The sequence below is a fragment of the Sphaeramia orbicularis genome, chromosome 5, assembly GCF_902148855.1.
Source record: "Sphaeramia orbicularis chromosome 5, fSphaOr1.1, whole genome shotgun sequence".
NCBI classification, from domain to species: Eukaryota; Metazoa; Chordata; class Actinopteri; order Kurtiformes; family Apogonidae; genus Sphaeramia; species Sphaeramia orbicularis.
The window spans coordinates 16620807-16645202 of NC_043961.1; the positions used below are offsets into that span (position 1 = coordinate 16620807).

At 38.3% G+C, this 24396-nt stretch overlaps 1 protein-coding gene across 3 annotated transcripts in view; it reads right to left on the reverse strand.

Annotated features, from left to right (window-relative positions):
- The window catches only part of LOC115419085 (band 4.1-like protein 1), a 207135-nt gene that overhangs the window by 18988 nt on the left and 163751 nt on the right, over nucleotides 1-24396 (reverse strand). Inside the window, exons 8-17 of one of the 3 annotated variants that reach the window (XM_030133701.1) lie at nucleotides 23292-23379; nucleotides 23031-23183; nucleotides 17144-17241; nucleotides 11963-12138; nucleotides 10412-10641; nucleotides 10001-10036; nucleotides 6781-6825; nucleotides 5948-6097; nucleotides 4665-4751; nucleotides 2440-3855 (exon numbers count right to left, since the gene is read on the reverse strand). In XM_030133701.1, coding sequence (XP_029989561.1) covers nucleotides 2440-3855; nucleotides 4665-4751; nucleotides 5948-6097; nucleotides 6781-6825; nucleotides 10001-10036; nucleotides 10412-10641; nucleotides 11963-12138; nucleotides 17144-17241; nucleotides 23031-23183; nucleotides 23292-23379 — 2479 coding nt within the window. The remainder of the gene's footprint in view (nucleotides 1-2439; nucleotides 3856-4664; nucleotides 4752-5947; nucleotides 6098-6780; nucleotides 6826-10000; nucleotides 10037-10411; nucleotides 10642-11962; nucleotides 12139-17143; nucleotides 17242-23030; nucleotides 23184-23291; nucleotides 23380-24396) is intronic. The other 2 variants (XM_030133702.1, XM_030133703.1) reach the window with 2 other exon arrangements.

Consider the following 24396-nt stretch of genomic DNA (forward strand, 5'->3'; position numbering starts at 1 on the left):
TAGGTCTTGTGTTAGACACCTTAAATAAGCTCTGAATTTAACTGATAAAGACCCCGCACTACTTTCAAGTAAGTTCGCAAATTAATTTTTCTATTTATCCTTTCTTAAGTAATTTATCAGTATTTGCTATAATATTCATTCATTCATTTTTTGAACCTGCTTTATCCTCACTAGGGTCACAGGGGTCACTGGAGCCTATCCCAGCTACTTATGGCGAAGGCGGGGTACACCCTGTACATGTTACCAGTTCTTGTTGTAATATTGTCCTCTATATTTTGCATTTTTCACGATAAACTATGTATTTTCCTATATTTAATTTGAATGTTCATGAAAACTCAGAGTTAATTCAAAAGTTATTATCTTGGGCGCCATATAGTGAGGGTAAACATGACAAATTCATGGGGTCCAGCATTCTCAGGGGGCTCAGAGGATATAGGTTAGAAGTTGCGAAAATTTTGTGTAAGCTCCGGAGTAAAAGACAGGCAAAGAAGCCGTGAGTAGGACATTCAAAGTTAAGTTTCATTTTTGGTTTCACGGCACTTATGGAACACACCCTCACGTACCTCCCGCCCCTACACCATGTACGTTTAAGCAGCTGCAGTTTAGGCTGTTTAAAGCTAATGTTAGCATTTTAGAGCTGGTTTTCATTTGTGAACAGTGTCTTGCTGAACAAAATGTCCAAGTATCACAAGCTACCACAGAGGTTTTCTTTTTTTTTCATTTAATACAACTGCTGCATACTATGTAATATACATAATATGACTAAAACCACATTGTCTTTTTTCTGAGGGAACCAAGCCAGTGTCCAAATGTATCATCATACAGCACTCATTAAGTTCTTGATAAGTCAGTATTTTAGGTTTCTCGTTACTCAAACCCAAGTTTAGGTGAGAAATTTAGCCGAACCCAATCCAAGCCCACTGGTTCTGTCCAGATCCAGTCAGGTCCAAGTGGATTCAGGCACAAATTTCAAGGTCTACTGTACAGTTACACAGCACACAAGTACAGTTTCTAAGACAGAAAAGAGGTGAGAATTCTGCAACAAATACGACATCTACAGCCAGGTCCATTTGTTAGAATTAGCAGAGATTCATGCAGTTTGTATGTTTGCATGCAGTTTTCAGCATAGCAGCAGCCGCTCATTGACCAACGGAGAAAGTGTTGCAAGAGTATGCCCCTTGAATTTCAACGAGGAGACACTGAAATGATATTGTTCAAAGTCCAATAAAAGGTGACAAGGTGCATTTCAAAGCACTGGCTGTCAAAATGACTCTGTGACGGAGTCCGAAAGTTTGAAAGAAGTGATATTTTCCCACACTCCCCGGGTTCAATCTTATCTTGATGTGATTGTTACTCGCCAGTGAGGTCATTTGCGCTCTGAGAGCATACGCAACACCTCTTCTCATGCCTGTTTAATCCAATATATGCAAGAGCTTGGCCCAGATGAAAAGGTGGGAAATGATGAAAGCTGTCACTTCTATTCACTTTCAAGTTTCTTTCATTCCAGTGCCAAATGCGTGCAACCTCCTAATGATACGAACAGTGAAATGAAAGCAGCAAATCTGACTGTGTCAGGCACTGAGCTGTGGTGTCGGACTGCTCACTGCCTGCTGGGGCTTCACTTCTGGGAGAACCAAACTGTTTAGAACACCAGTTAGATTTCTATCCAAGTGGGTTGAGGGGAAAAAAATCATCCGATTCTGTTCTTTCATCATCAATGTGATGGATTTTGTGAGCTCTTTTGAGGTTGTTTTTATCAATTTTTGTCAGGTTCTCAGTGTTTTTAGAAAAGCCAATTCTGTATTTCTTGCATTCATCTTTAACGCTGGCAGATAACGGCGGTCTGCAAAAAAACTGATGGATGACTGTGCTTTACACCCCTTCTCTCAAATAAGTGTTTTCATTTGTAATGATACGAAATATATAAATCGCTTGGTTTTGTTCAGTTTGGGAACGACATGGAGATGAGCAGAAATCATCAGTGATGATGATATGTGAGGTTTTTTTTTTTTTTTATCCTCGCTGTTGTCTGACAGAGAGCGACGTGAGCTGGAAACACATTGGAAGCTCACAAATCAGCAAAGGTAAAGAAAGGAAAGCTAAAAACACAAACATGAGATACTGATTTAGAAACTTTCACAGCCAGTGGTGAGCTGTACAGATTTGCCAAATACTGTGGTGCATGTCGAGGGCAATGGAAAGGAATAAATCAGGCTGAGAAATAGGCAAAAGTCCAAACTTTGTCATGAGCAGATGCATTGACTGACTGATGTATTTTGCCACCAAAGCAGAGCAACAGTACCGCTCCGCCTGCTCTTCATACAGGTAAGATGGATGAGTGTTTCAAGTCACTGAAAAAAGAGACAATGATGTGCGAGTCTGTCTGAAGCTCATGCGATGCTTTATTTCCAATGAATAGCAGATGCCAAGCAGAGTTACCGAGTGTCTCTTCTTGGCTGCGTCCAGGCTCGGCTCCCTGCCGGCGTTTCGGCTGTTCCGCAGTATCAGTCCAGACTCCCTGGCCTTCTGTGTTTTCACCGGCGGCGCTGGAGGAGCCATTTTGGGAAGCGCTGAAATCTTTGAGCCAAATGAATGACTCTCTGTTGGTCCTCGACCAGACTGAAAGCTATCGTCGTGTTCTGTTTTGGTGTCTAGATCTGATGCAAACTCTGGGTGGAATGAGGAGACATCGGTCCAGTTCAGGTCTGAGGACCCCTCCGGAGAGCCGACCGACCAGCGGTACTCTCGTCTGATGATTCTTGTGGGTTCGTCGTGTCCTGTTCTGTCCCGTTCATCCTTACATGCTACACTCTTTGAGCGTTCAGGCTTAAGAGGTACAATCCGAGTGATTTCCGACTGATGGCTGCCTGACAGTCGGTGGAAAGATGTCCTCTGTCCTCTGTCTCCCAGAACGCTGTCGATATCCTCCCCTCCAGAACTGCTGATCTTCCTCTCATGTGTCCTGACCTGTCGCAGCTTCACCTCAGCTAGCTCTTTGTTGTCAATAAGACCCTTTCCTCGTACCTTCATCACATAGTCCCCTTTAACACCTGTTAATGAACTCTCATGTTCTACTTTTCCAGGTCCGTTGACTGAGCTTAAATCAATATCTGCTGTCCCAACTTGGCTCACTATTTTCTTTACAAGCTCTGCCCCTTGCTTGGACACCTCCCTGCTCTCTCCTACTGATAGATCATCTTCCTTGCTGTTTTTATTAAGTCTGACAGCCTGATCCTTTCCTGATCCCTGATCATCTTTCATAGATATCACTGGAGACGATTCACAATGATTTCCTGTTTCAGATGTCGTCTCTGGACTGTCATCTGACTCTGAGCCCTCATTTTCCTCTCCTGTTGAATCACTGCCTCCCTTCTTGTAGGCAAGCTCTGCAGACATTCCAAGGTTTAAGCTCTGGGGTCTTCTTTTTTTCCTTGGTTTAGAAGCTGTATGTTCTTTTATCTGGCGCGAGCCTGGGGCCACATTGTTGTTTGCCTCAGGGTCTGAGGCTTGAGAAGGTTTACTTTGAGATTTATCTTGAAATAAGTCTGCATTCTCAGATAATTGAATCACAAAACGACTTTTGTTTGTCGACCATGGCTCGCCGCATACATCAGCCTCTCTGGACACTTTTGTTGATGGGAATCCATCAATATGGCTTTTCATTTCTTTTCTGTCACACCCTGTCACCTCCGTATGCCTCATCTTGGTAACATCTATCTCCAGTTCCTTCTGCTCCCAAGAGGAATCAGATGTGAAAGGAGGGGAGGTGGGAGGTTTGTTCTTTTCTTCTGCCTTCCAGTCAAGGTCCTGTTGATAACTTTCTTGTTTTTCAATCAATACCCACTCCTCAGAGCCCTACATGTTGGTATAGATTGAACACAGTTAGACACGCCAAGTACAGCTGGTCCATATAATGACATCCTCACTATTTACAACTACTTGAATAAGTTTCAGAGTTTCATTCATAGTGCTATATGCAGGTGTTTTCTTAAAGTCCCCCTCCACTTAAAGATAAGTATTTGTCAATATTTGTTCACTGCAATATTTGACTTTCACTGCACAGAGTGATGTCTCTGCAGAGTTTTCTCACATTCATCAGCTTAAGGGAGAATTTTTCAGTGTTCTGCAAAAATCAGAATCTGAATTTAAGAGGCAGACCCACCACCACGATTTGTGGCATGACAAGAATTTTAGAGTCAATTGTGATCAAGGGTGATGAGGAAACCTTAAGCCACCAGTGAACAAACATTGTAGCCAGAACCATCTGGACCACAGCAGATTTAGATGTACTATATATTTACACACACACACACACACACACACACATATATATATATATATATATATATATATATATATATATATATATATATATATATATATATATATATATATATATATACATATATATATACAACTGCTACTAGACTGTTCTCCTCCTTGCACTTTGGAAGTAGGTGATGATGTGCCAGGAGGCTTGACTGAACATTTTCAAGATCATTGAAGGTATTTTTTGGGGAAAAACCCATTTTTATTTAATGCAGAGTGCTTTTATTGTGTCTTACAACAGGTAGGGGGTCTTTAGAAATAAATATACACTGTAAAACTACAAAGTCTTTATATAATAAGCCATATCAGTAAAGGAAGATGGAGAAATATGCAACCTCAGGTGAAGTCACCAGAGTCTTCTGGATGAAACCCTCAACAGCCAGGCTGTTAACAGGGTCCTTTCCCATTGCTCGGCCCACCAACTGGCCGACATGAGGCAGAGGAGAGAGGTTAAAAAGACAAGGAAGAACAGAAGCCATTACAGGTCAGATTTAGAAAGATGCCACTGCATGCACGCCAGAAAAACGAAATATATATTCTAAAAGAAATACTGCTTACATGATGTAATAGTTATTCTGCAGAAACTTTTTAATGAACTTCAAACTGAAGACATACGATCCCATGTACCTGGCAGTCACCAAATCCACATAACCAAATCAGTGGACATTTGCAATGCAAATGCTTTTTTTTTTTTTTTCCTGCTACCACATCAAGGGGCTGAGTTCCTCTGATTCTCTTGGAAACACTCAAGAGCAATGAGACTTTCTCATCCTTCACCTGTCAGTCAAACAGAATAATACTCCCTCCACACACACCTCCTCTATCCGTCTCCATGGAGTAAGACACATGGCAGATTACATTTTCTGCCGCAGACAGTGTTTGACATTCTATGGGCATAATCTGATTGTCTCAGACAGCAAGATGAGAGATAGTCTGAAGACTCAAGCAAAGACAGTAACTATGCTATCAGAAAGCTGCCGTCTTCTATCTCCTATAGTGTAATTACGGAAATGTGATCAAAGCTTAAGAGCTTCCATGATCTGGCGTAAAGAAAACTGTGTCACTGTTTGGCAATCAAGTAAAAAAAGATAATTATTTCTCAAGTGTTTCACATTGAGTCAATCTCAAAAACATCTTGAATTTAATCTCATCAAGATGCTTCCTCCTGTGCTGTCTGCCAGTCATCTTTAAGTACCTCAGAGATACAGTCAAAGATAGGCAGAATGCACTTACACAATTACACATCTTTAAGAAACAAGCAATTTCTGTTGGCTCGTGTTAGCAGTAATGTGTTTGCACAGGAGATACTTGTTTGAATTGCCTGTAGGTAAAAACGTAATAAGCATAACACCTTCACTAATCACGCTCTTTTGTCGGAAAGTCATAGTGGTACAGTTTATCTTCAAGCTTGATTTATTCAAAGATAATCAGAGCGTGCAAAAAACACTTGCAATCCAAGTGTATCTGAGGTACAAATACGGACAATATTTGGCTGGAGTTTGACAGTAAAGAGAGGAATTCAGTTTGACAGCAGCCAGACTGGAATATCAATGCCCTTTAATGGAATGTCAAGCATCAGAGGTCAGTGGATTTGAGATACAGAAGAGTCTAAACTCACAGCCTTCTTCTCCGGAGTACCAGTCGGGGAGGTCGCCGACAGACGTTTCTCCCGGTTCATCAGCTTGCTGTTGGGTTCCCTCAGGGCTCGCTTCAGTTCATTTATACTGGCCTGATGCTTCAGCAACACATCCTGTGACTTATCCAAAAACTAGAAAAGACAGAGCAAAAAACAGAAGACAGAAACAGAAAAGGACGTGCTTTAGCAGGACGTCGACATCTTTTTTAACAGCGCATCACACGTTGTCATCTGATATGCACGACTGAATGAGCTGGAAGATAATACAGCCTGCAGAAAGGAGACGACATCGTGTGAATTGCTTACGCTTGTGTTAACAAGACATCGAGAACAGAGATGCAAGTGTTTTGTCGTAGCCCATACAGAGAAATGACATTTTAGAAGATTTCAAGGCTCACACAAAACGACGTACTACAGTTCTACTTAATTTATCCTTACACGTAGAATGCAAAATATACACAACGATGAACAGTCACAGCTATGAAATAAACACAGACTGTCTATTCAATTTCTTGTCTAATTAAAGTCTCAAAAAGTACATTCACAGGAGAAAGGAGCATGCAATAAGAAAGATGATCATGTCAACAACACAGAGGTATTCACAGCTGACTTGCAAGCTACAAGATGGAAGTTCAATTTGGTCACGGCTGCCAGGTGTTTCATTCTCTATGACATTTCAAAAGAAATAGAAAAATATTCCTCGGTTCGAAGCAACAGATGCAGGGAAAGCTCTGTCTGTTACAGAAACAAAGGGGGATGCAGAGGAATAGCAGGACATGGGACAAAGCATGAGCGCAGAAGACTGAAACCTGTACCTCCTGTTTGTGCCGAGGAGTGGTCTCCTGGTCCAACTGACAGAGCTGAGTTTGTGGAAAAGGAGTGGGCGGGGCATAAGAAGGGTCAGAAGTGAAGAGTGGAGGGTCAGTGGGTGGAGCAACAAGGTCAGAATGCATAGACAGGATGGAACAAGGCAGTGGTGGAAAGTAACCATGCATTTACTTGAGGCGTACCTGTACGGGTCATGCTTACGACATTAATTGTGCTTTGTGTTTTACTTATAAGCAAGAGAGGCACAAATTCAGTAAGAAAAAAAAACGCCATAAATTCACCACATTGGACGTTTTTATTACATGAATCAGAGTCCTGCATGAGTTCACTTTTCCAGACCCACACCCACCCATACCCACAAAGCTGAGTACGCAACCCAACCTGCTACCCACAATTTTTTTGAAGTCCAATCTCCACCCGCTCGTACATTATGCTCGTACATTAGACCCGAAACCCGACCAAACCCGTGATTAAACAAATTGTCTACACTTTTAAAGGCTTTTTTTTGGGCTAAAACGAACACCTTCAATAAATCTCTAATAAGTGCTGCTAAATGACGTCTGTGGGTGGATGTAAACAGAGGTAAAGCTCACTTCATAATAAAACAAACCGGCTGTGGATCAACCACAGTGAAATTAGATGATCATCATCATTAAATGTCCAACAAATTATTTTCATCCATGGATCTTCTCTTATTTTTTCCCTTCCTTGCCCACTACCCGCCCGCATTTCGTACCTGTGAAAATCCTTCTGATTTTTTTTACCCATCCCTGCATGTTTTTGTGGGTTACCTGACCCAGTGCAGGACTCTGACGTGAATTACAGGGGTGGGCAGCCATTGCCAGAGGTAAGTGGCATATCACTGTTGTGCGAGTAAACAAGCAGCAGTCAGTGAGCAATATTGAGTGGAAAACATGTGTTGGTGTTTGTTGTTGTTTGTGCAGCAGTAAGTGTTACACTCCACTATTGTCCTCGAGATGAGACCCAGCACTGGCCGATAATGTGTCATCTTAGACTGGTGTCTGCTGCACAGGGTCAGTGACCAGTCCACCACAGCTCAGCTAATCAAACAATACAACCAGTCTGGGTCAGTACCGGTGCTGGAACAGTCCATGAAGGAGGAAACGTGTCTCTGACCATGACTGACTGACGGACCAGTGACTTAGTACTCGCACGTATGTAAGTAACCTGATAGAACCGCTAGGATTATACATGATCTTTTGAAATAGCTAGCAATGAAAATTCACTATTGGTACCTTTTGAGTGTGGTTCTATGGTGTTTTCACTTGATGCGTCTTACTGTACTTTTACATCTAACTCAGTCTGTTCAGTTTGACAAGGACCAAAATTACAGGTGTTACACAGAGACTGAACAGTGGAGTTTGGACCAACAACAGATGCTGGTCTCAATCAAAATGGATCTTTTATTTTTTTTGGATGTTTTAGTTTTTTTGACCAGTTACAGTCAGTTGCAGCTGGGTTTTATAGTTATTAGACAGATGAAGAAGGACTTGAAGGAAAATATGAATGACTGTGGCCCATGGGTGAATGGATATGGTCTAATAAAGTAATATAAAGTCAACTTGCAACTCATCAAAAATGATACCTCAGTTTAAGTTTAATGGCTGTGGTGATGCTTTTAGTAATGCTATGATAATTGTAATCTGGTCATTAATTTTTCTTCATTTGAACAAAACTTTGTGAAAACTTTCGCCCCTTCCCTTTCTGTGTCCTGTGAAACTCAACTTCAGAACTAATATGAATAGTCGTCAATGGTGACAGAACATTAAGAACATTTTTTGAGTCAAAGTGAATGAAGGGTATTATACTGTGGTGCTTCACAGGTGATGTTAAGAAGAATTTTTCTTTATTCAACAGAAATGTGAAGCATTTGGTAAATTTCACATATTAGGTTTGGAATAGAGCTGATGTTTTATTAAAACAAGGCCGACTCCATCTGTACTTCACCTTGAATTACCATTATAGTACTCAAGAGCAGTCTTTAGACCAGCCTCAATATCCTTTTTTGAAGGTATTGATCTTATCTTGGCCTTGGCCACATTTTCTGATATTCTGATCTAATTTATTTACAATGAAAAAAATCTTTTGAGGTGTAAAACATTTTGCCTACTCTTGACTCAGCTACTCACTGGAAAGTAAAAGGAAAAAATACCCCTCCAGGATTTTATACACCTCAATGATTGCAGTTTTATGGTGAGAAAAAGTTCTTTGGTCACATCCTAGCATAATCTGTTTGATATTGAAAAAAAAATCTATTTCTGATAATGTCTTTGCTGCATATCAGGCCTGGTCTTAGTCTTGTTTTTGTCCTGTTTAGCCTTGGTTTGGTCTTGGTTTACATGGTCTCGACTCTAACGTTACCCTAAATTCAACATGATATCATGAATTGCACACAGATAACACACCACTTTTAATTGCTGTGTTATCTGTACGCATTATAAACTTTCAGTGTAAAATAGCACACCATTAGTGCGATTAGCGGCTAGCGCATTGACACGCCATCAAATGGCATTAAATAACATGCAAAAGGATGAAAATGCTTATGTATAGCGCACCAAAGTCAATGAACTGGCATCACATACAACGCGATTTCATGAGATCAGTCTGCCTAAATATTATATTACTTATACAACTTCAAAATGAGCCAAAATGCTACACAAGTACTTTTATTCGGATACAACCTACCACCAGTTTGGTACTTGTACTCAACTCATTTGGACTTACTAGTACCACTCTTCTTGTAAAGCAACGTTTCATTAAACTTTAGCAAAAGATGTTAGCATTCCACCAATGGTCCAAGGCAAGTCGATAATAGAGGGCTACATGTTACCATGCTTAAACAATCTGTAGATTATTTATGAATGAATCCTAGTTGACATTTCAGGGTTCAGTAGAATATTTATGTGAAATCAATACGAAGTTGTCTCCAGTGTAGCCATCAACCTGCTGCATGTCTGCCGGGCTGGTTAAGTACTAGTGCTGACCCAGCCATTGCAGGAACTCGTGCTTTTGTGGTGCAATGCAGCACGTTTTTTTTTTTCTTTTTGTACTGGAACACTATTGACTGGTACTGCTGGAATGATAAATACACTGGAGGACAGGCAGAAAGAGTTGGACAATAAGGAAGCAAATGGATGGATAAAGACAAACAGACAGACAGAGACCAAATCACCAGACACCATATACCTCCTGTTTACTGTCAACTGGTGACCCAGCCTCCTCCTTTTGGCCAGCAGGAGGTAAAAACAACAAAAAAGAAAAAGCGGGTTAGCAACAGAGGGCCTGGCTTGTGTTTGCGTTTCTCAGCATAATGAGAAAGGGTTAAAAACTGTAAAGCAGGATTTATAAGCAGTGCAGTGTAAGCATTTAAGCCCAAGTGAATAGGAGTGAAAGGAGAAGAGTTAGTAAGAGCTAAATCCACCAAAGCAACGACAGCGTTATGCTCCAGCAGGATAAGCTTCAACTGCCCTGAGCGGCTTGCACTGCACCTTCTTATATCCAGACCCTCAACTCCTGGTACTAAAGTTCAGTCTGACACACTGAATCATTTCACATTTCTAGAAACATGTTTTAAAAATAACAAGAAACCTAGAGTACCATGATTTCTTTCTTTTTGCTTGGGGTCATGTTCCCGTCATTCTCATTGTCTTGTGTCATCTCCCGGTCTTGTTCTTGCTCCCTCTCCTCCTCGTCCTGTTCCAAACTGGGTTCCAGCTCGGTCTCCTGCTCGTCCACAGACGGGCTGCGGAGGCGCCGCTGTTCGCTGATGCTGCGATGGGATAGGCTGTCGTGGTTCTCACACATGGACGATACCGGCCGTGAGAATTCTGCCGGAAGCAAGTATTCAGTTATTATCAGCGGCGGCTAGGGAAATTATTTTTTTGGTGGCACAGTATGCAAGTCTTTGGATGCACTATAACCACGTATGGTTATGGATATGCGCACATGCACCACTATTTTAAAATGAGGTTAAATTATAATAAAAGAGTATGTGTTTTCAGTCATTTATTTTTTAATTCATAAATTTCACCATCTATCCTTCAAACATGAACATTTTTTAATTGTTTAAGTCAGACATGTCCCTGACATGTCTGAAAACAAGATGGATGCCCATTGTCCCCTCCCATGACCTTTGATTGGATTTAAATCCCACCACTACTTCGCACAAACCAGTTTTAACTTGGATTGTGCAATTTGCCCCTGCTCACTCATATATGAAAACCTGGGTCTGTAAATTTGGACAAATATCCACCAGTCCTCTACCTACCAACGTCCATAAAAGAAAATTCCAAAAATTATCAAACATGGAACTGGGGGTAATTTTTCAAAATGTATTTTTTTTTACAGGGTGGGGAAGCAAAATTTACAATATTTTGAGGCAGGGATTGAAAGACAGTGTATGACCAATTAGTTTATTGAAAGTCATGAGAATTTATTTGCTACAAGAAAATTGACATAATAGAAAATGTTTTTATTCTATATGTCCTCCTTTTTTCTCAATAACTGCCTTCACACACTTCCTGAAACTTGCGCAAGTGTTCCTCAAATATTCAGGTGACAACTTCTCCCATTCTTCTTGAATAGTATCTTCCAGACTATCTCATAATAGTTTTGCTCATAGTCATTCTCTTCTTTCCATTATAAACAGTCTTTATGGACACTCCAACTATTTTTGAAATCTTCTTTGGTGTGACGAGTGCATTCAGCAAATCACACACTCTTTGACGTTTGCTTTCCTGATTACTCATACGGGCAAAAGTTTGTGAAAAGGTATGGATAATAGTGTTAGGTATGATTATGACATCAATATATGTTTGGTTTCAAAACAATTGACGTAGTGCCTGCTGAGAAAAAACAACTAAATGTTCATTGTAAATTTTGCTTCCCCACCCTGTATACACCCTGTATACATGGTACTCACAGCCTGTCTCAAGTATAGATCATTTATTTAAATATTCTTATTTTTGTAAAGTTATCTTATGTGATTCCGATCGTCTTCTTCTTCATGTGAGACAGGTGGGGTGGTGCGTTAGTGCCCTCTATTGACAAGCCTCTACTGGTTATTGTAATTATAACAGAGGAGTTTGACAGCAGAGCCATCTCAGCTGAATAGAAGTTAAAAATAGCCGAGCCAGTTGGTTCACAAACCTCCATCCAAGCTCCTGGACAGCAGATATCTCTTACTGGTTGATCGTTCGAAGTGTGGGGCAGGACGGTCTATGAGGGCACTGGCTTGTCTGGTCTGAGCCTGTGTCCTTCCACTGTAACGAAACTTGGAACCCATAACTAAGAAGCCCTTTGGAGGAGGCTCTGGAGACACCAACCTGAGAAAGAAGATGAGCTCATTTAGACTAAACATCCTGAAGAGGCAGTAAGCAAATCCACTGTATAAAACTGGAGTTGAGGATTCTTAATTATACAGCTCCTAATTTCCCTCCAGAGTGCATCAACACTTCATGGAAGGACCAGAGCTGTTGATCAGTATAAATAAAGCTGTGTGTAATGAGGAAAAGAGTAAAAGGTGTTGAAAACCATGTGACAGAAAATGAAATACTGTGCAGCTGTAGTTTTCTGTAGATGTGGATTTTACAGTTACACTTTCAGAACAGACTATAAAACACATCACTTCTAGGGATAAATGCACTGCAAGATATAATGTCCATTTGTTTCAGTCAGAGAGATATTTTCTTTAATGACACAGACTAAAGTTAAAAGCTTGAAAATATGGTTTGTATAATAATGGGTAAAAAAAAAATCCTTTAAATAACTTGTGTACTCAGTATATTTGTATCTTTAAAGGGTCTGTATGTAGTATTTCTATTTTGAAATATTAAGGCAAGGCAAGGCAAGTTTATTTGTATAGCACATTTCAGCAACAAGGCAATTCAAGGTGCTTCACACAGGACATTGAAATGAAAGAAACAAAAAGAAACACATTTAAAACATTATAAAAGAAACATATAAAAGGTGATTAAAAACAGCAAGTAAGAAAACACATAAAATCAAAAAAAATAAAATAAAATAGAATAAAATTAAATAAAAATGAAAACACACACATACTAAAGTAAAAGTTGCAGTGCAGAGTTTCAAAGAGAATATAAAAAGATTAAGATTAAAATTACACTGAACAAAAATATAAACGCACCACTTTTGTTTTTGCTCCCATTTTTCATGAGCTGAACTCAAAGATCTAAAACTTTTTCTATGTACACAAAAGGCCTGTTTCTCTCAAATATTGTTCATAAATTTGTCTAAATCTGTGTTAGTGAGCACTTCTCCTTTGTCCTTTGCTGAAATAATCCATCCACCTCACAGGTGTGGCAGATCCAGATGCTGATTAGACAGCAGGATTATTGCACAGGTGTGACTTAGGCTGGCCACAATAAAAGGCCACTCTAAAATGTGCAGTTTTACTGTATTGGGTGGTCCAGGGGGGTCAGAAAACCAGTCAGTATTTGGTGTGACCACCATTTTCCTTGCACAGTCTTCTTCATGAATTCTCTGAAACAGCTTTGGAGATGGCTTATGGTAGAGAAATGAACATTCAATTCACAGGCAAAAGCTCTGGTGGAGATTCCTGAAGTCAGCATGCCAATTGCATATTCCCTCAAAACTTGTGACATCTGTGGTATTGTGCTGTGTGATAAAACTGCACATTTTAGAGTGGCCTTTTATTGTGGCCAGCCTAAGGCACACCTGTGCAAAAATCATGCTGTCTAATCAGCATCTTGATATGCCACACCTGTGAGGTGGATGGATTATCTCAGCAAAGAAGAAGTATTCACTAACACAAATTTAGACAGATTTGTGAACAATATTTGAGAGAAATAAACCTTGTGTGTACACAGAAAAAGTTTTAGATCTTTGAGTTCAGCTCATGAAAAATGGGAGCAAAAACAAAAGTGGTGCGTTTATATTTTTGTTCAGTGTATATAAAATTATCATTAGAGTTTAGACTAAAGTGTGAAGTTCTGCCAAAGATGTGAATGCACTGAATTGTAGAGATACGAACCAAATTTATTTACACCAATGAGCCAGGGGATTTATGTGACCACTAGAGGGAGTAGTGAGTCACCCTGAGGAAAACTAACACAACGGGGCCTTTGATCAAAGCATCAGAAAGTGTACAGATGGGATGAAGACCATTAAGAAACAAGTTTTAGAGTCAAAGAAAAGAAGTAATAAAAAATATATATATATATCTATAAGCTGTTGTTTTCTCCACTGGACTCAGCTGTAAATGAAAAGAATGGAGTTTGATGCTGAAATGGCAGCGTTTTTTCTATACGACTGAGATGTTGAAGTTCGTTGATCCACAGTTCTGACCTTGTTTGTTGGATTCAAACAGATCTTTAGTTCAGCTACTGACAACACAAACTGAATAGAAACCAGGTGATTAGTGATTTTACTGTGGATGTTTTCAGTCTAAAAACAGAGCTAAGCTAACAGCTATAATGTAAACTATCAGCTGGTACAACACATGAAGATTATTTGACACTGATATTTTGAGAGACTGCTGAAATAAGCATCTATAAGTTTTAGTCTGAAGCGGAAAACTTGATGATTCCATAATACACGTGTGGAAACAATGAGCTTTATACTTTATCCATTGACTATGGATACATAGGGTTGATTCGTTGGCAGTTTGGGTCTATAGTGTGTTCTGGTACAAGACTGCCCCCTGCTGATGAGAGTTTGGAATATTAATACTACATAGAACCACTTTTAGTCCCTTTAAATTACTTATATGCACAGGAAAGTGCACCATGGATGCATTTGACCTAGTTTCTAAGAAAGGTCTTTTTTCTTTGGTTGGTTTTACTTGCATGATGAATAAATAAAATTCAATGAAAAGTTTCTATAAAAATTTTTGGAGGAAAATGTCAAAGTTAGGGAGAATATCTCAAAGTCTGTATTTCTTTTTTCAACTAGAACATGCATCTTTGGAACAACTAGGCTAGAACACGCATCTCCACCAGTCTATGTATCTGTATCTATCTGTTAAATCTTCTTTTAAAGTATAACTCAGATGATTATCTTCCAGTGTTTCTGTGGAAAAACTAACACCAACAGTGCATTCATCCTATAAACTGTGTTGTTTGTGTATCTGTATGTGTATCTCTTAAACTTATTTGGCTGTCTTATTGTCTGGAAACAATTAAAAACACATCACAGTCTTGTCAATGAAATGCGAGACACGCTTCTCCTTCACAAATTGGCAAAGAACACAAGTTCTAATGCTGTATCTCAAAAGTCTAATAATGATCATCACTTTTTACAGAAAAGACAAAGTTGTTCTAAACAGATTACAGACTGTTCTCCAGCCTTCAGAGATGGTTAACAGTGATGATCATTATTAGACTTTGAAGCTGTTTTGATGAATATTAGTGTTCTCTTGTTTTTCATAAAGAAACAACACACAGTCCAAAAACCAGAGTTCAGTGAAGCTCAGACAAATAAAAGATACATATTCATTGCTGGTCGTAGTCTTTCTTTAGAATTTGTTTACAACAACAAAGATACAGAAAATCCCAGGCTTAACGTCTCCACACACTGGCGGCAGCATTTTCATGTCAATATTATTTCATCTGTTGTTTTTGTCAGGGGTATTTTAGAATCATGAATATTAGCAAAATGAGGTTCTTTTTCCCTAATAAGGCTGACTGCTCTGAGCTTTCACATAATAATGCAAATAAAAGCGTCGCCCAATCAAGCTGTGCAGATTGGACCAAACAACAGTAACAATGATGGACCTGATGACGTGCGCACACCCTGATTTGAGTAAAAAAGGACACAAAAAGGATCAAGACAATGAGCAGCATCAGCAAACAACTGGAATATGAAGACAGTGAGAAGCCTCTGTAACACTGACGTCATTCATTTACTCCTTTTCTGAACTGCTTTGAACTGTGAGGGGGCTGTGGGGATGCTGGACCTATCCCAGCTACTAACAGGTGAAGGCGGGGTACCCCCTGGATGTGTCTTCAGATCACTGCAGGACTGACTTAAACAGATGGACCACCATTCTCACCTTCGTTGTATATGTTTGTATATGTTTTGTGTATGTTTATATGGACGCTGCACAGAAACCAGATGATGCTGGATTCATAACTACACTTGGCATCAATGAAAACATTACTTTTCAACTTTAATTATTTTTTGTTGTTGTTTTTTTCATAAATACTTATTTGAGTGATGATTTCTGAATAAGTTGATTGTAGCAGCTCAGGGCATATTGACGACCACTGAATTGTGACCATTTGTGACAGCTTTTCACTTAAAATAGAAATATCGTCACAATTTAATCTCGCGAGATCTTGTGGCACAAGATCTCGTCACACCCCTAATAACAACATTATAAAATAATTATATTTACATTGTATAATACACATTATAACACATTATTAATAATCATATATTATAAAACACACTATATACATGGTATAAAAATACACTATATATTAATATATTCTACAATGTTATGACATTATAAAATAATTATGTATTCATTGTATAATAATAATACACATTATAATACATTATTTATAATCGTATAATATAATACTTATATAATATATTATATGATCACATAATACAATATATCTTAATTAATTGTATAATAATAATACACATTATAATGCAATACTAATTTCATCACATTTCCTTAACATATTGGTTTTGAATTTTTTTTTTTCAATGTGTTATTTGATTTAGTTGTTTTGGTTTTTATCATTCAGAGCCTGTGTCCAGGTAAACGGTGGTCATACCAGTAACTGACTGCTGTCATTTTCCATTTTGTATTGCATTCTTTTCAACAAATGTATTGGCCTTGATCGTGGAATGAATACACAGCATTCATTCAATTTCATGTTTAGAATTGTACAGCCAATAATGCCCAGCAGAGCTGATATGAAAAGATACAATTATTAAGATCCCACAATAAAAAAAAAAAAATAAAAAAAAACAAGGGTAAAGTTGTCATTGATGCTCAGTGTATTTATGAAGAATAACTGTGGGCAAGTATTTAGTATTTTTGTATCATTTTACACCTGGAGTGCAAACAACTGCATCCTTTAAAATGGGTTTGGGATGTACTCGGCTTGAACACCTCATAGGCTGGTTACAAATGATTCAGCCGGTGGAAGAGTTCATCTGGTAGCCCCTGTACATCTGCCTTGTCGATAGGTAAACAGAACAGTTTAACAAAGCGCTGTAAATGGAGCTGTGTGTGGCTGCAGCTGATGAAGCTGTACACACAGAACTGCTTTATTTGCCTTGATAGGCATTGAACAGGAAGCCCAACAACCATAGGAGTGGATCGATTCTTACCGGAAGAATGTGTGATGCTCAATGCAGACCTTCCACAGCCTCTTGGCAGCTCTGTGGTTTGGAAGCTTAAAACCGATGGTACTTTCAAATTGTTCATACTGTAAAGGAAGGAGAAAAGAAACAGAAAAAGACTGAGGCACATGGGAGCAGATGTGGTTAAATATTTAACTCTTTAACCCTTGACATGTCTGCAGTGAGTGTTCTGAATGTATGATCTATTTTAAATGTTCATAAAATTTCCATCATTGGCTCAATAGGAAAATAGGAAATATTAAAAAAAAAAAATCCAAGCGTGCTGATAGAATAGACCTTGTTCTTTCCATAAGCATCTGAGCATGCTCAGTACATCCCCACCGCCTGTGGAATGGGGGGTAAAACCCAGAGCAGTGACTCACTACAAAAATAGACAATTTGGGCTTTTTTTTTTTTTACATCATTTTCCTTATGTTTTTTTTTGTTTTAACTGTTGTTTCCAGTGTTGTGGTGATTTTCCTTTATTTTTTTAAATGTGTTTTCACTGAGTTTTGACCGTGTAACTGTTTTTTTTTTTTTGTTCAACCAGGTGTCTAATAGCAGCTGGACTGATTTAGAAAAAAAAAGAGCCCTACTGAACTACTGGGCCCAAATTCAAATCCTTGTTGTTGTTCAGTGTGTTCCAGTGCACAGTTCATGTTCAACATCCTAAATCTCTTATTGATGTACATTCTGAGTGCCTTAGTTTGTAAAAACCTGTCAAACTTTAATTCCTCTCTTTGTCTGTTTCTGTTATTCCACCCTGTTTTGACCCTAAAACACACAATAAAACAAACCACTGAAGAAAAGGAACACAAGCACATACTCACAGCAGCTTTTATGAACCTGAAACAGACGAGAATTCACAGCAGCACCTTTACCTGGAATCATGGCTCAGGGGTTAAAGCAGTGGTTTCCAGCCTTTTTTGGCTCGTGACCCCATTTTAACATCACAAATTTCTGATGACCCCAGACATTCAAAACTGAGACATTTGTTTAGCTAAAATTAATTTGTTTTTGATCATGTAATAGTTTACTATACTATGTTGCAAATAAACATTAATTTTAGATGACATTTAGTCTATATAATGTATATTATTATGGACGGAGGCAGAAAAGCCAGGTGTAGATTACTGCACAAAGGGAGAATTTTATTTTCCTTGGTCAGGATATGTAGTCAGTCCAGCTTAGATTTTTAAGGCTGACAATTAATACTGAAAAAACAATAACTCAAACTATGAATTATGAAAGAGCTGCAGCATCTGAAACCGACTACAATGAACATTTGAAAGATAAACAGTACCACAGTGCTTCAGTTTCAGCTTCACAGTTTGTCATGTCTTTTATGGATTGGGATTGTCTCTGTCAACTCAACATTTATTTTTATTAATAAGTTTTTACTTTTTTTTTTTTAATCAATTACTAGAAATTTCAGATGACCCCATTTAAATTCTAGGCGATCCCATGTGGGGTTCCAACCCCAAGGCTGAATAACACTGAGTTAAAGGGTTAAACATATCCTGAAAGTTTCTGGTTTGAGTAAAGTTCTTTGCAACAGAAAACACAATCATATAAGTAACTCAACCCAGTGGATGAATCCTTTGTTAGTTGGTACAGAAATAAACACTACGATATGTACAGGAAAGGTCAAAATACTACAAACAAATACATACAGAATATGGATTTTGCTGACTGCAGGGGAACGAGTACATCTAGGCAGAGAAACGATAAGCTCAGATGTTCAGACACTGGGAGCAAACGGGAGGAAAACTATTTCACAGCTCTATATTTACACTCTTTATCCGTGTGTTCTGGCTGAGGCTGCAGCTGCAGCGACTGTTAAAGGCCTCTTTATTTGGCTGGATCACAGGCTCACTGTGCGGCTCTGTCACTTGACTGGGTCTGGCCCAGACAGTCTGTCACACTGAGGCTCAGCATGGAGGATAAGCTGCAGAGCTGCACTGCACAATGACGACGGCCACCGCATCAAGCCGGGCCGTGAGGACAAGCAGGGCCGGACGTACGAGGCTCAGGGACGTACAGTTTTATTCATTACATGCACATGGATCTGTGCTTTGATTGGTGATAGAAACAGTTACAACAAAAATCACCTAGGGCAGCTGAAATTGGAGAAAAGATAGAAATGACTTTCAAAAAATGTGCTCAGCATTTTGGAAAATAATGTTCTGTCACGTCAATGTTGTCTCAGATTGTTTTTTATTTGTATCATTATCATCTGAACTGGAACTACACACTGGAAATGAGAAAGTCTGATGTGCTTTAACCCCTTAAAACCTGATCCATTAAAAACTAGCCACAAAATTCAAATGGTTACCAAGGACAGCGGAGGTTATGCTTTCATCAGGGTTTGTTTGTCTGTTAGCAAGATAACTCAAAAAGTTATGGACGGATTTTGATGAAATTTTCAGGAAATGTTGATACTGGCACAAGAAACAAATGATTACATGGTGGTGATATGGGGGGGGGGGGGGGGGACTGATCTGCCTTGGCAGAGGCCGGTGCTCTCCGAGTGCTTTTCTAGTTTGGAAATGAAATAATTATTCGCCATTTTACTAGCCATTTTAACATAATCAAATACGACAAATTTTGCCATATCATTTTGTTTCTGATATACAACATTAACTTTAATTGCAAAAATAAATTTCACCAATAACATTTTAAAAATATAGGACATTTCAGGTATTTTTTTTTATATAAAACTTTTTACAGCCTTTTTATTTCCCTTGAATGGCACCATAACTTCCATACTTTTTGATTTTCAGCGGGATTACAATATAAATATTCTTCTTGATACAAAAAATCTTCTTTTTGTGGTATATTTTTTCATTTTTTATTTTCTGATTTTTCACCTTAAATACCTGCAGTATCAAATTTGATACTCACATTTTTAACACAATTTAACTGTACTATAAAGAACAAATTATCAAGTAACTATGCATTATTTCAGTACATGAAACACTTATTTAAAAAAAAAAAACACAATATAAATCTTCTCAATGTGACTTTTTGAAAATTACTAAAGACATTCCTGCAAAAAGTGTGATGATTTAACAACAGTAGCCATATTGAAAAAGACAAAAAAAAAAAAAAAAAGGCCAATCCACCGGCTGCAGGACAGTGATAATCCACCAGGGGACAAGATAAGATAGAGGTCTCAGAAGCTGGTGTAGCAAATATGATACAAATGGTTTTATAGGAGACTGGCTCGTTTCTTTTTCTGTTGTAGTACATTAATTATTTTAATTAAGTTATAAAACACAGCAACCAAAACCACATGACAGTTTTAAACTGAGCATGTTGTCATTGTGGTTTCATTTACTGATGAACATTCTTTGGATTTTTGTGACAGATTTGTGAAAGATTTTGTGACTTTTTTCACTTTAACTCTCTGAGCGTGTCTGACTCCACATATTTCATCTGATTTGCTTTTATGTGTTCTTATTTATTTAGTGTTTTATCCTTTTTAATCATTTATTCATAACAATTACTATATTAGGATTTTAACTTGTTTTGTTTCTTTTATTATCTATTCTTATTTTCTATTCTGTTTTATTCTTGACTCTATTTAATAGATCGTCGGTGGCTTTGTTTTTGTTGCAATTAGTTCTTCACACTTTGTGCAACACATTGTGCTTCCATCTGGAATGAAATGTGTTGCATAAATACATAGTTTTGCTTTCCTGTCCCACACTTTTTGGACTTTTATCAGTAGTAAGTTGGAGAATACTTGAGTGTTTTTGTCCTTGACCCAGCCTTGTCCTGGATGAGCATCTGATCTGTACATTTATTTACACTGTTTTAATTCTTTTAACCTTGTGCAGCTCTCACCATTTACTCTTTTTCCTAAATAATTTCCATGTCAGGGCTCGCCTCCCTGCATGCAAATGCTCCACAAAACAAGTTGGCCATGGCACCGCCTCTTGGTTTAAAGATATACCAACCCTTTCTCATTTTCAAGGTGTAAAATACTGCTATTCTGTCAAAGCTGTTGGTGTCTCAGAAAGACGTGTGTGGTTTATGTATCATCACCACTTTATATCAAAGATCAGCAGGTGAAGGGGTCATTATTAACTGGGTACTTCTATGAAACAGGGTTCGTTTTGGTATCTGGCACTTTGCCAGTTTTTTTAGATCCAAAAATAAAAGAGAAATTTAGACATATTTCTCCCCAGGATGTACCTAATGATGACCTCAGATAAATGCAAAAAAAAATTATACTCTTGTTCTGAGCCATCCCAAAATTAATGAATTTTTAATAACATATTGGGGCCAAAAATAGGACCAAAATTGGGACATGAAAAGCTACCTAGTGAATTTTATTTGGACCACATGGCTGTAAATGGTCTTATATTCCACTATAAATAAAGACACTGTGTCGAGTGTGTTGATCCTGGTGGTTTTTCTAATCCAGACATGTGGGTTTTTCATGAATCTCAGTCTCATTCCAGGTTTCGTACATAACCCATCGTGTCCACTGGCGTTACATGCAGAACCTGCCCATTTAAACACATAAATTGTGAGTGATTTTGCAACAGCTGTCATTTTTGTGAAACACTCTGCCTTGCATAATTAGTTCAATTCCCAAAACGTACCTGTGAGAGAATAAAAAGATATTCAAAAAAAATAGCAGCACATGATTTCTGTGTGCTTTTTACCATGTTAAATGCAGATTTGTATATAAAAATAATATAAAAATGTGCTTTATCTGAAAAATAGTTTCTCTTTTATCCCAGTAAATATTTATTTTTAAAACAGACCCAAAGTGGTTCCAAACTTGCTTCATAACATTAGTCTACACCTGGTTTGAATTTTTATCCCCCATGTCCTGCTTTTAGGGACCAGTTTCATAGAAGAACCCAACTTTAAATGAGTGTCCATTGTCATAGTAATACTGGTGATGTCATCATTGTATCAAGATTGAATTGATCTATCACTCAGTTGGATTATCAAACACCCACACTTTTATAGTAGGAAATTTATGGTTAGAAGATCTAGACGGTGAATGGCTCCCGTAAATCTTTTATTCGGGAAAATAATCAATATCATGCTTTGGCCTTCCAGTGTTAACCAATAAAGACCCAGTGCAACTTTTGTGTCAGTTCCCAAATGATTTTTTCTTTCTATTTAACCTTTCTTACTTAATTTATCACCATGTATTTAAATATTCTCCTCTATATTTTGTGTTTTTTCAGTGTAAACCACTTATTTTCCTGTATTTAATTCACTGATCATGTAGATGTTCATTAAAGCTCAGATTAAAGTTCAGGGTTATTTTATCAGAAACAGAGAAAACTGAAGAAAAAAGGGACTTTTTCAGTCAAATGTATCCTTAACTGAACATAAACCCAGTGTGTCCATCCACTGTCATTGATCCAACTCCATGGGTTTTACTGGTGAATCAATATTGCAGAAGATGACAGTGTTTCCACGGTAACTACGGAGCCTCTGAACATCTAAATGGGTCATATCTTATAACCGTGAAAAGATGACAAACTGCATTTTACACCTATTACTTACATGTATTGATAGGATTAGTGGATCAACAGTTTAGTCTCTGTTTGGGTCCTTATGGGTTAAGTTGGAGCCGACTGTAAACCCAGTGTATAAGTGTATCTGCCGCCTTAGGAATGACAATAGATTCATATGCAAACAGGACACATAGTTTCTTCCCAGAATAATAATGGGTTCAGCAAGATGGAGGTAGGTCTGGCCATGCAAGACTAACAACTCCTGAATATTAAAAAGACCCATATGTGAGGTGCATAAATCACCGGATGTAACTACCCTCACTATAGCTTTTTTTTTTTCTATAGTTTCAACTATTCCCATAAGTGTCTTTCAGCCTTCTGTTTACCTCTCCAGGTCGTATCTTGATATAGAAGTTGCTCCTCTTATATGAGATCTTCAGGATCTTGGGCCAAGCAAAGCGGTTGATCCTTAACCTGTCACGATAAATCAGCAGGCCGTTGGCGCAGACACCCAGCATTATGTCAATCCCTTCAGAATCCTGCAGTGGACAATGGTCACCAAAGAGGGGAAGAAATTATTAATGAACAACACCATATGCATCTGCAATACCCATTTGGATTTAATTATAATAACTAGAAACACCAACCTTAGCATGATGGAGGTCCACTCCATACATGGACAGTTTCTTTGCGTTTTCCAAGAAGTTAATTTCAGCCTCTGCTGGAGTCATCCCCCTGTGGAAAAACATATCAATGATATCTCCAACCAACATCAACAGGCCTTCTTAAATAATAAACTCATAATCAGGCACAGTGGGAGCAGAATTACTCTGGTAATGTGTTGATACATTCAATTTCAGATTCCTTCCTTCCGTCCCCCCAAGCATGTTTGGATGTTTGCCAATAAATGATGCCAAATCAGAGTGTGGTGAAAGCTGTTTCAGTGTGTGTTCTCACACTGGCAAGACTCACACTGTGTACATCTCAATGACAGATGGCATGGAAATGCAATAGCATCCATCAACTATATACACCACACTTATCTGATGATTTTACACATAAAACTGATGTAAACAGTGCTATGTGATTTTTCTGATATCTGCAGGTGTGAAGTTTTCTAAAAAAAAACAAAAAAAAACACTTTTGGTTCTGGTTAGGGAAGTGCTTAAAGGTGGATCCATTGCAGGGTGGGGGGGGGGGTTATATCTGCTGTCTATGAACTGATACAGGGGGCAGCAGCTCCCTCTCTGGATTATATTAAACAGCAATGGGAGGAGGAATTAGGCCTGGAACCTTCTATAACAGAATGGAAGATGGCATTCCCCATAGAACACACTAAATCAGGGGTATTCAACTAAAATTTAAAGAAGTCCAGTTAGAGAACATTTCTTGAAGCAAAGGTCCAGAAGATCAAAATGTCTAACTACTTTGTGTAACATATATTTAAGTAGCCTGGTAGTCATAATAACATCTGCATGCGATCAGCACCTGACTGATAAATCAATTGAATTCAGTATGATTCAAAAACTTTTTGACAGTATTTATTGTCACGAAACATAATATTTAACATATATATGTATGACACCAGATGTATAACGTTCCCTCATAAATTAATTACAAGTAGGGCTGCCTTTCAAAATAATAATAATAAGTTGTACATGTTCAAATAAAGTGCATAACTTTAGTAAAATAAAATTAAGGGAGGAAAAGCTTGAATTTTCCCTTTTTTGTTTCACATCTTGACTCAGCAGT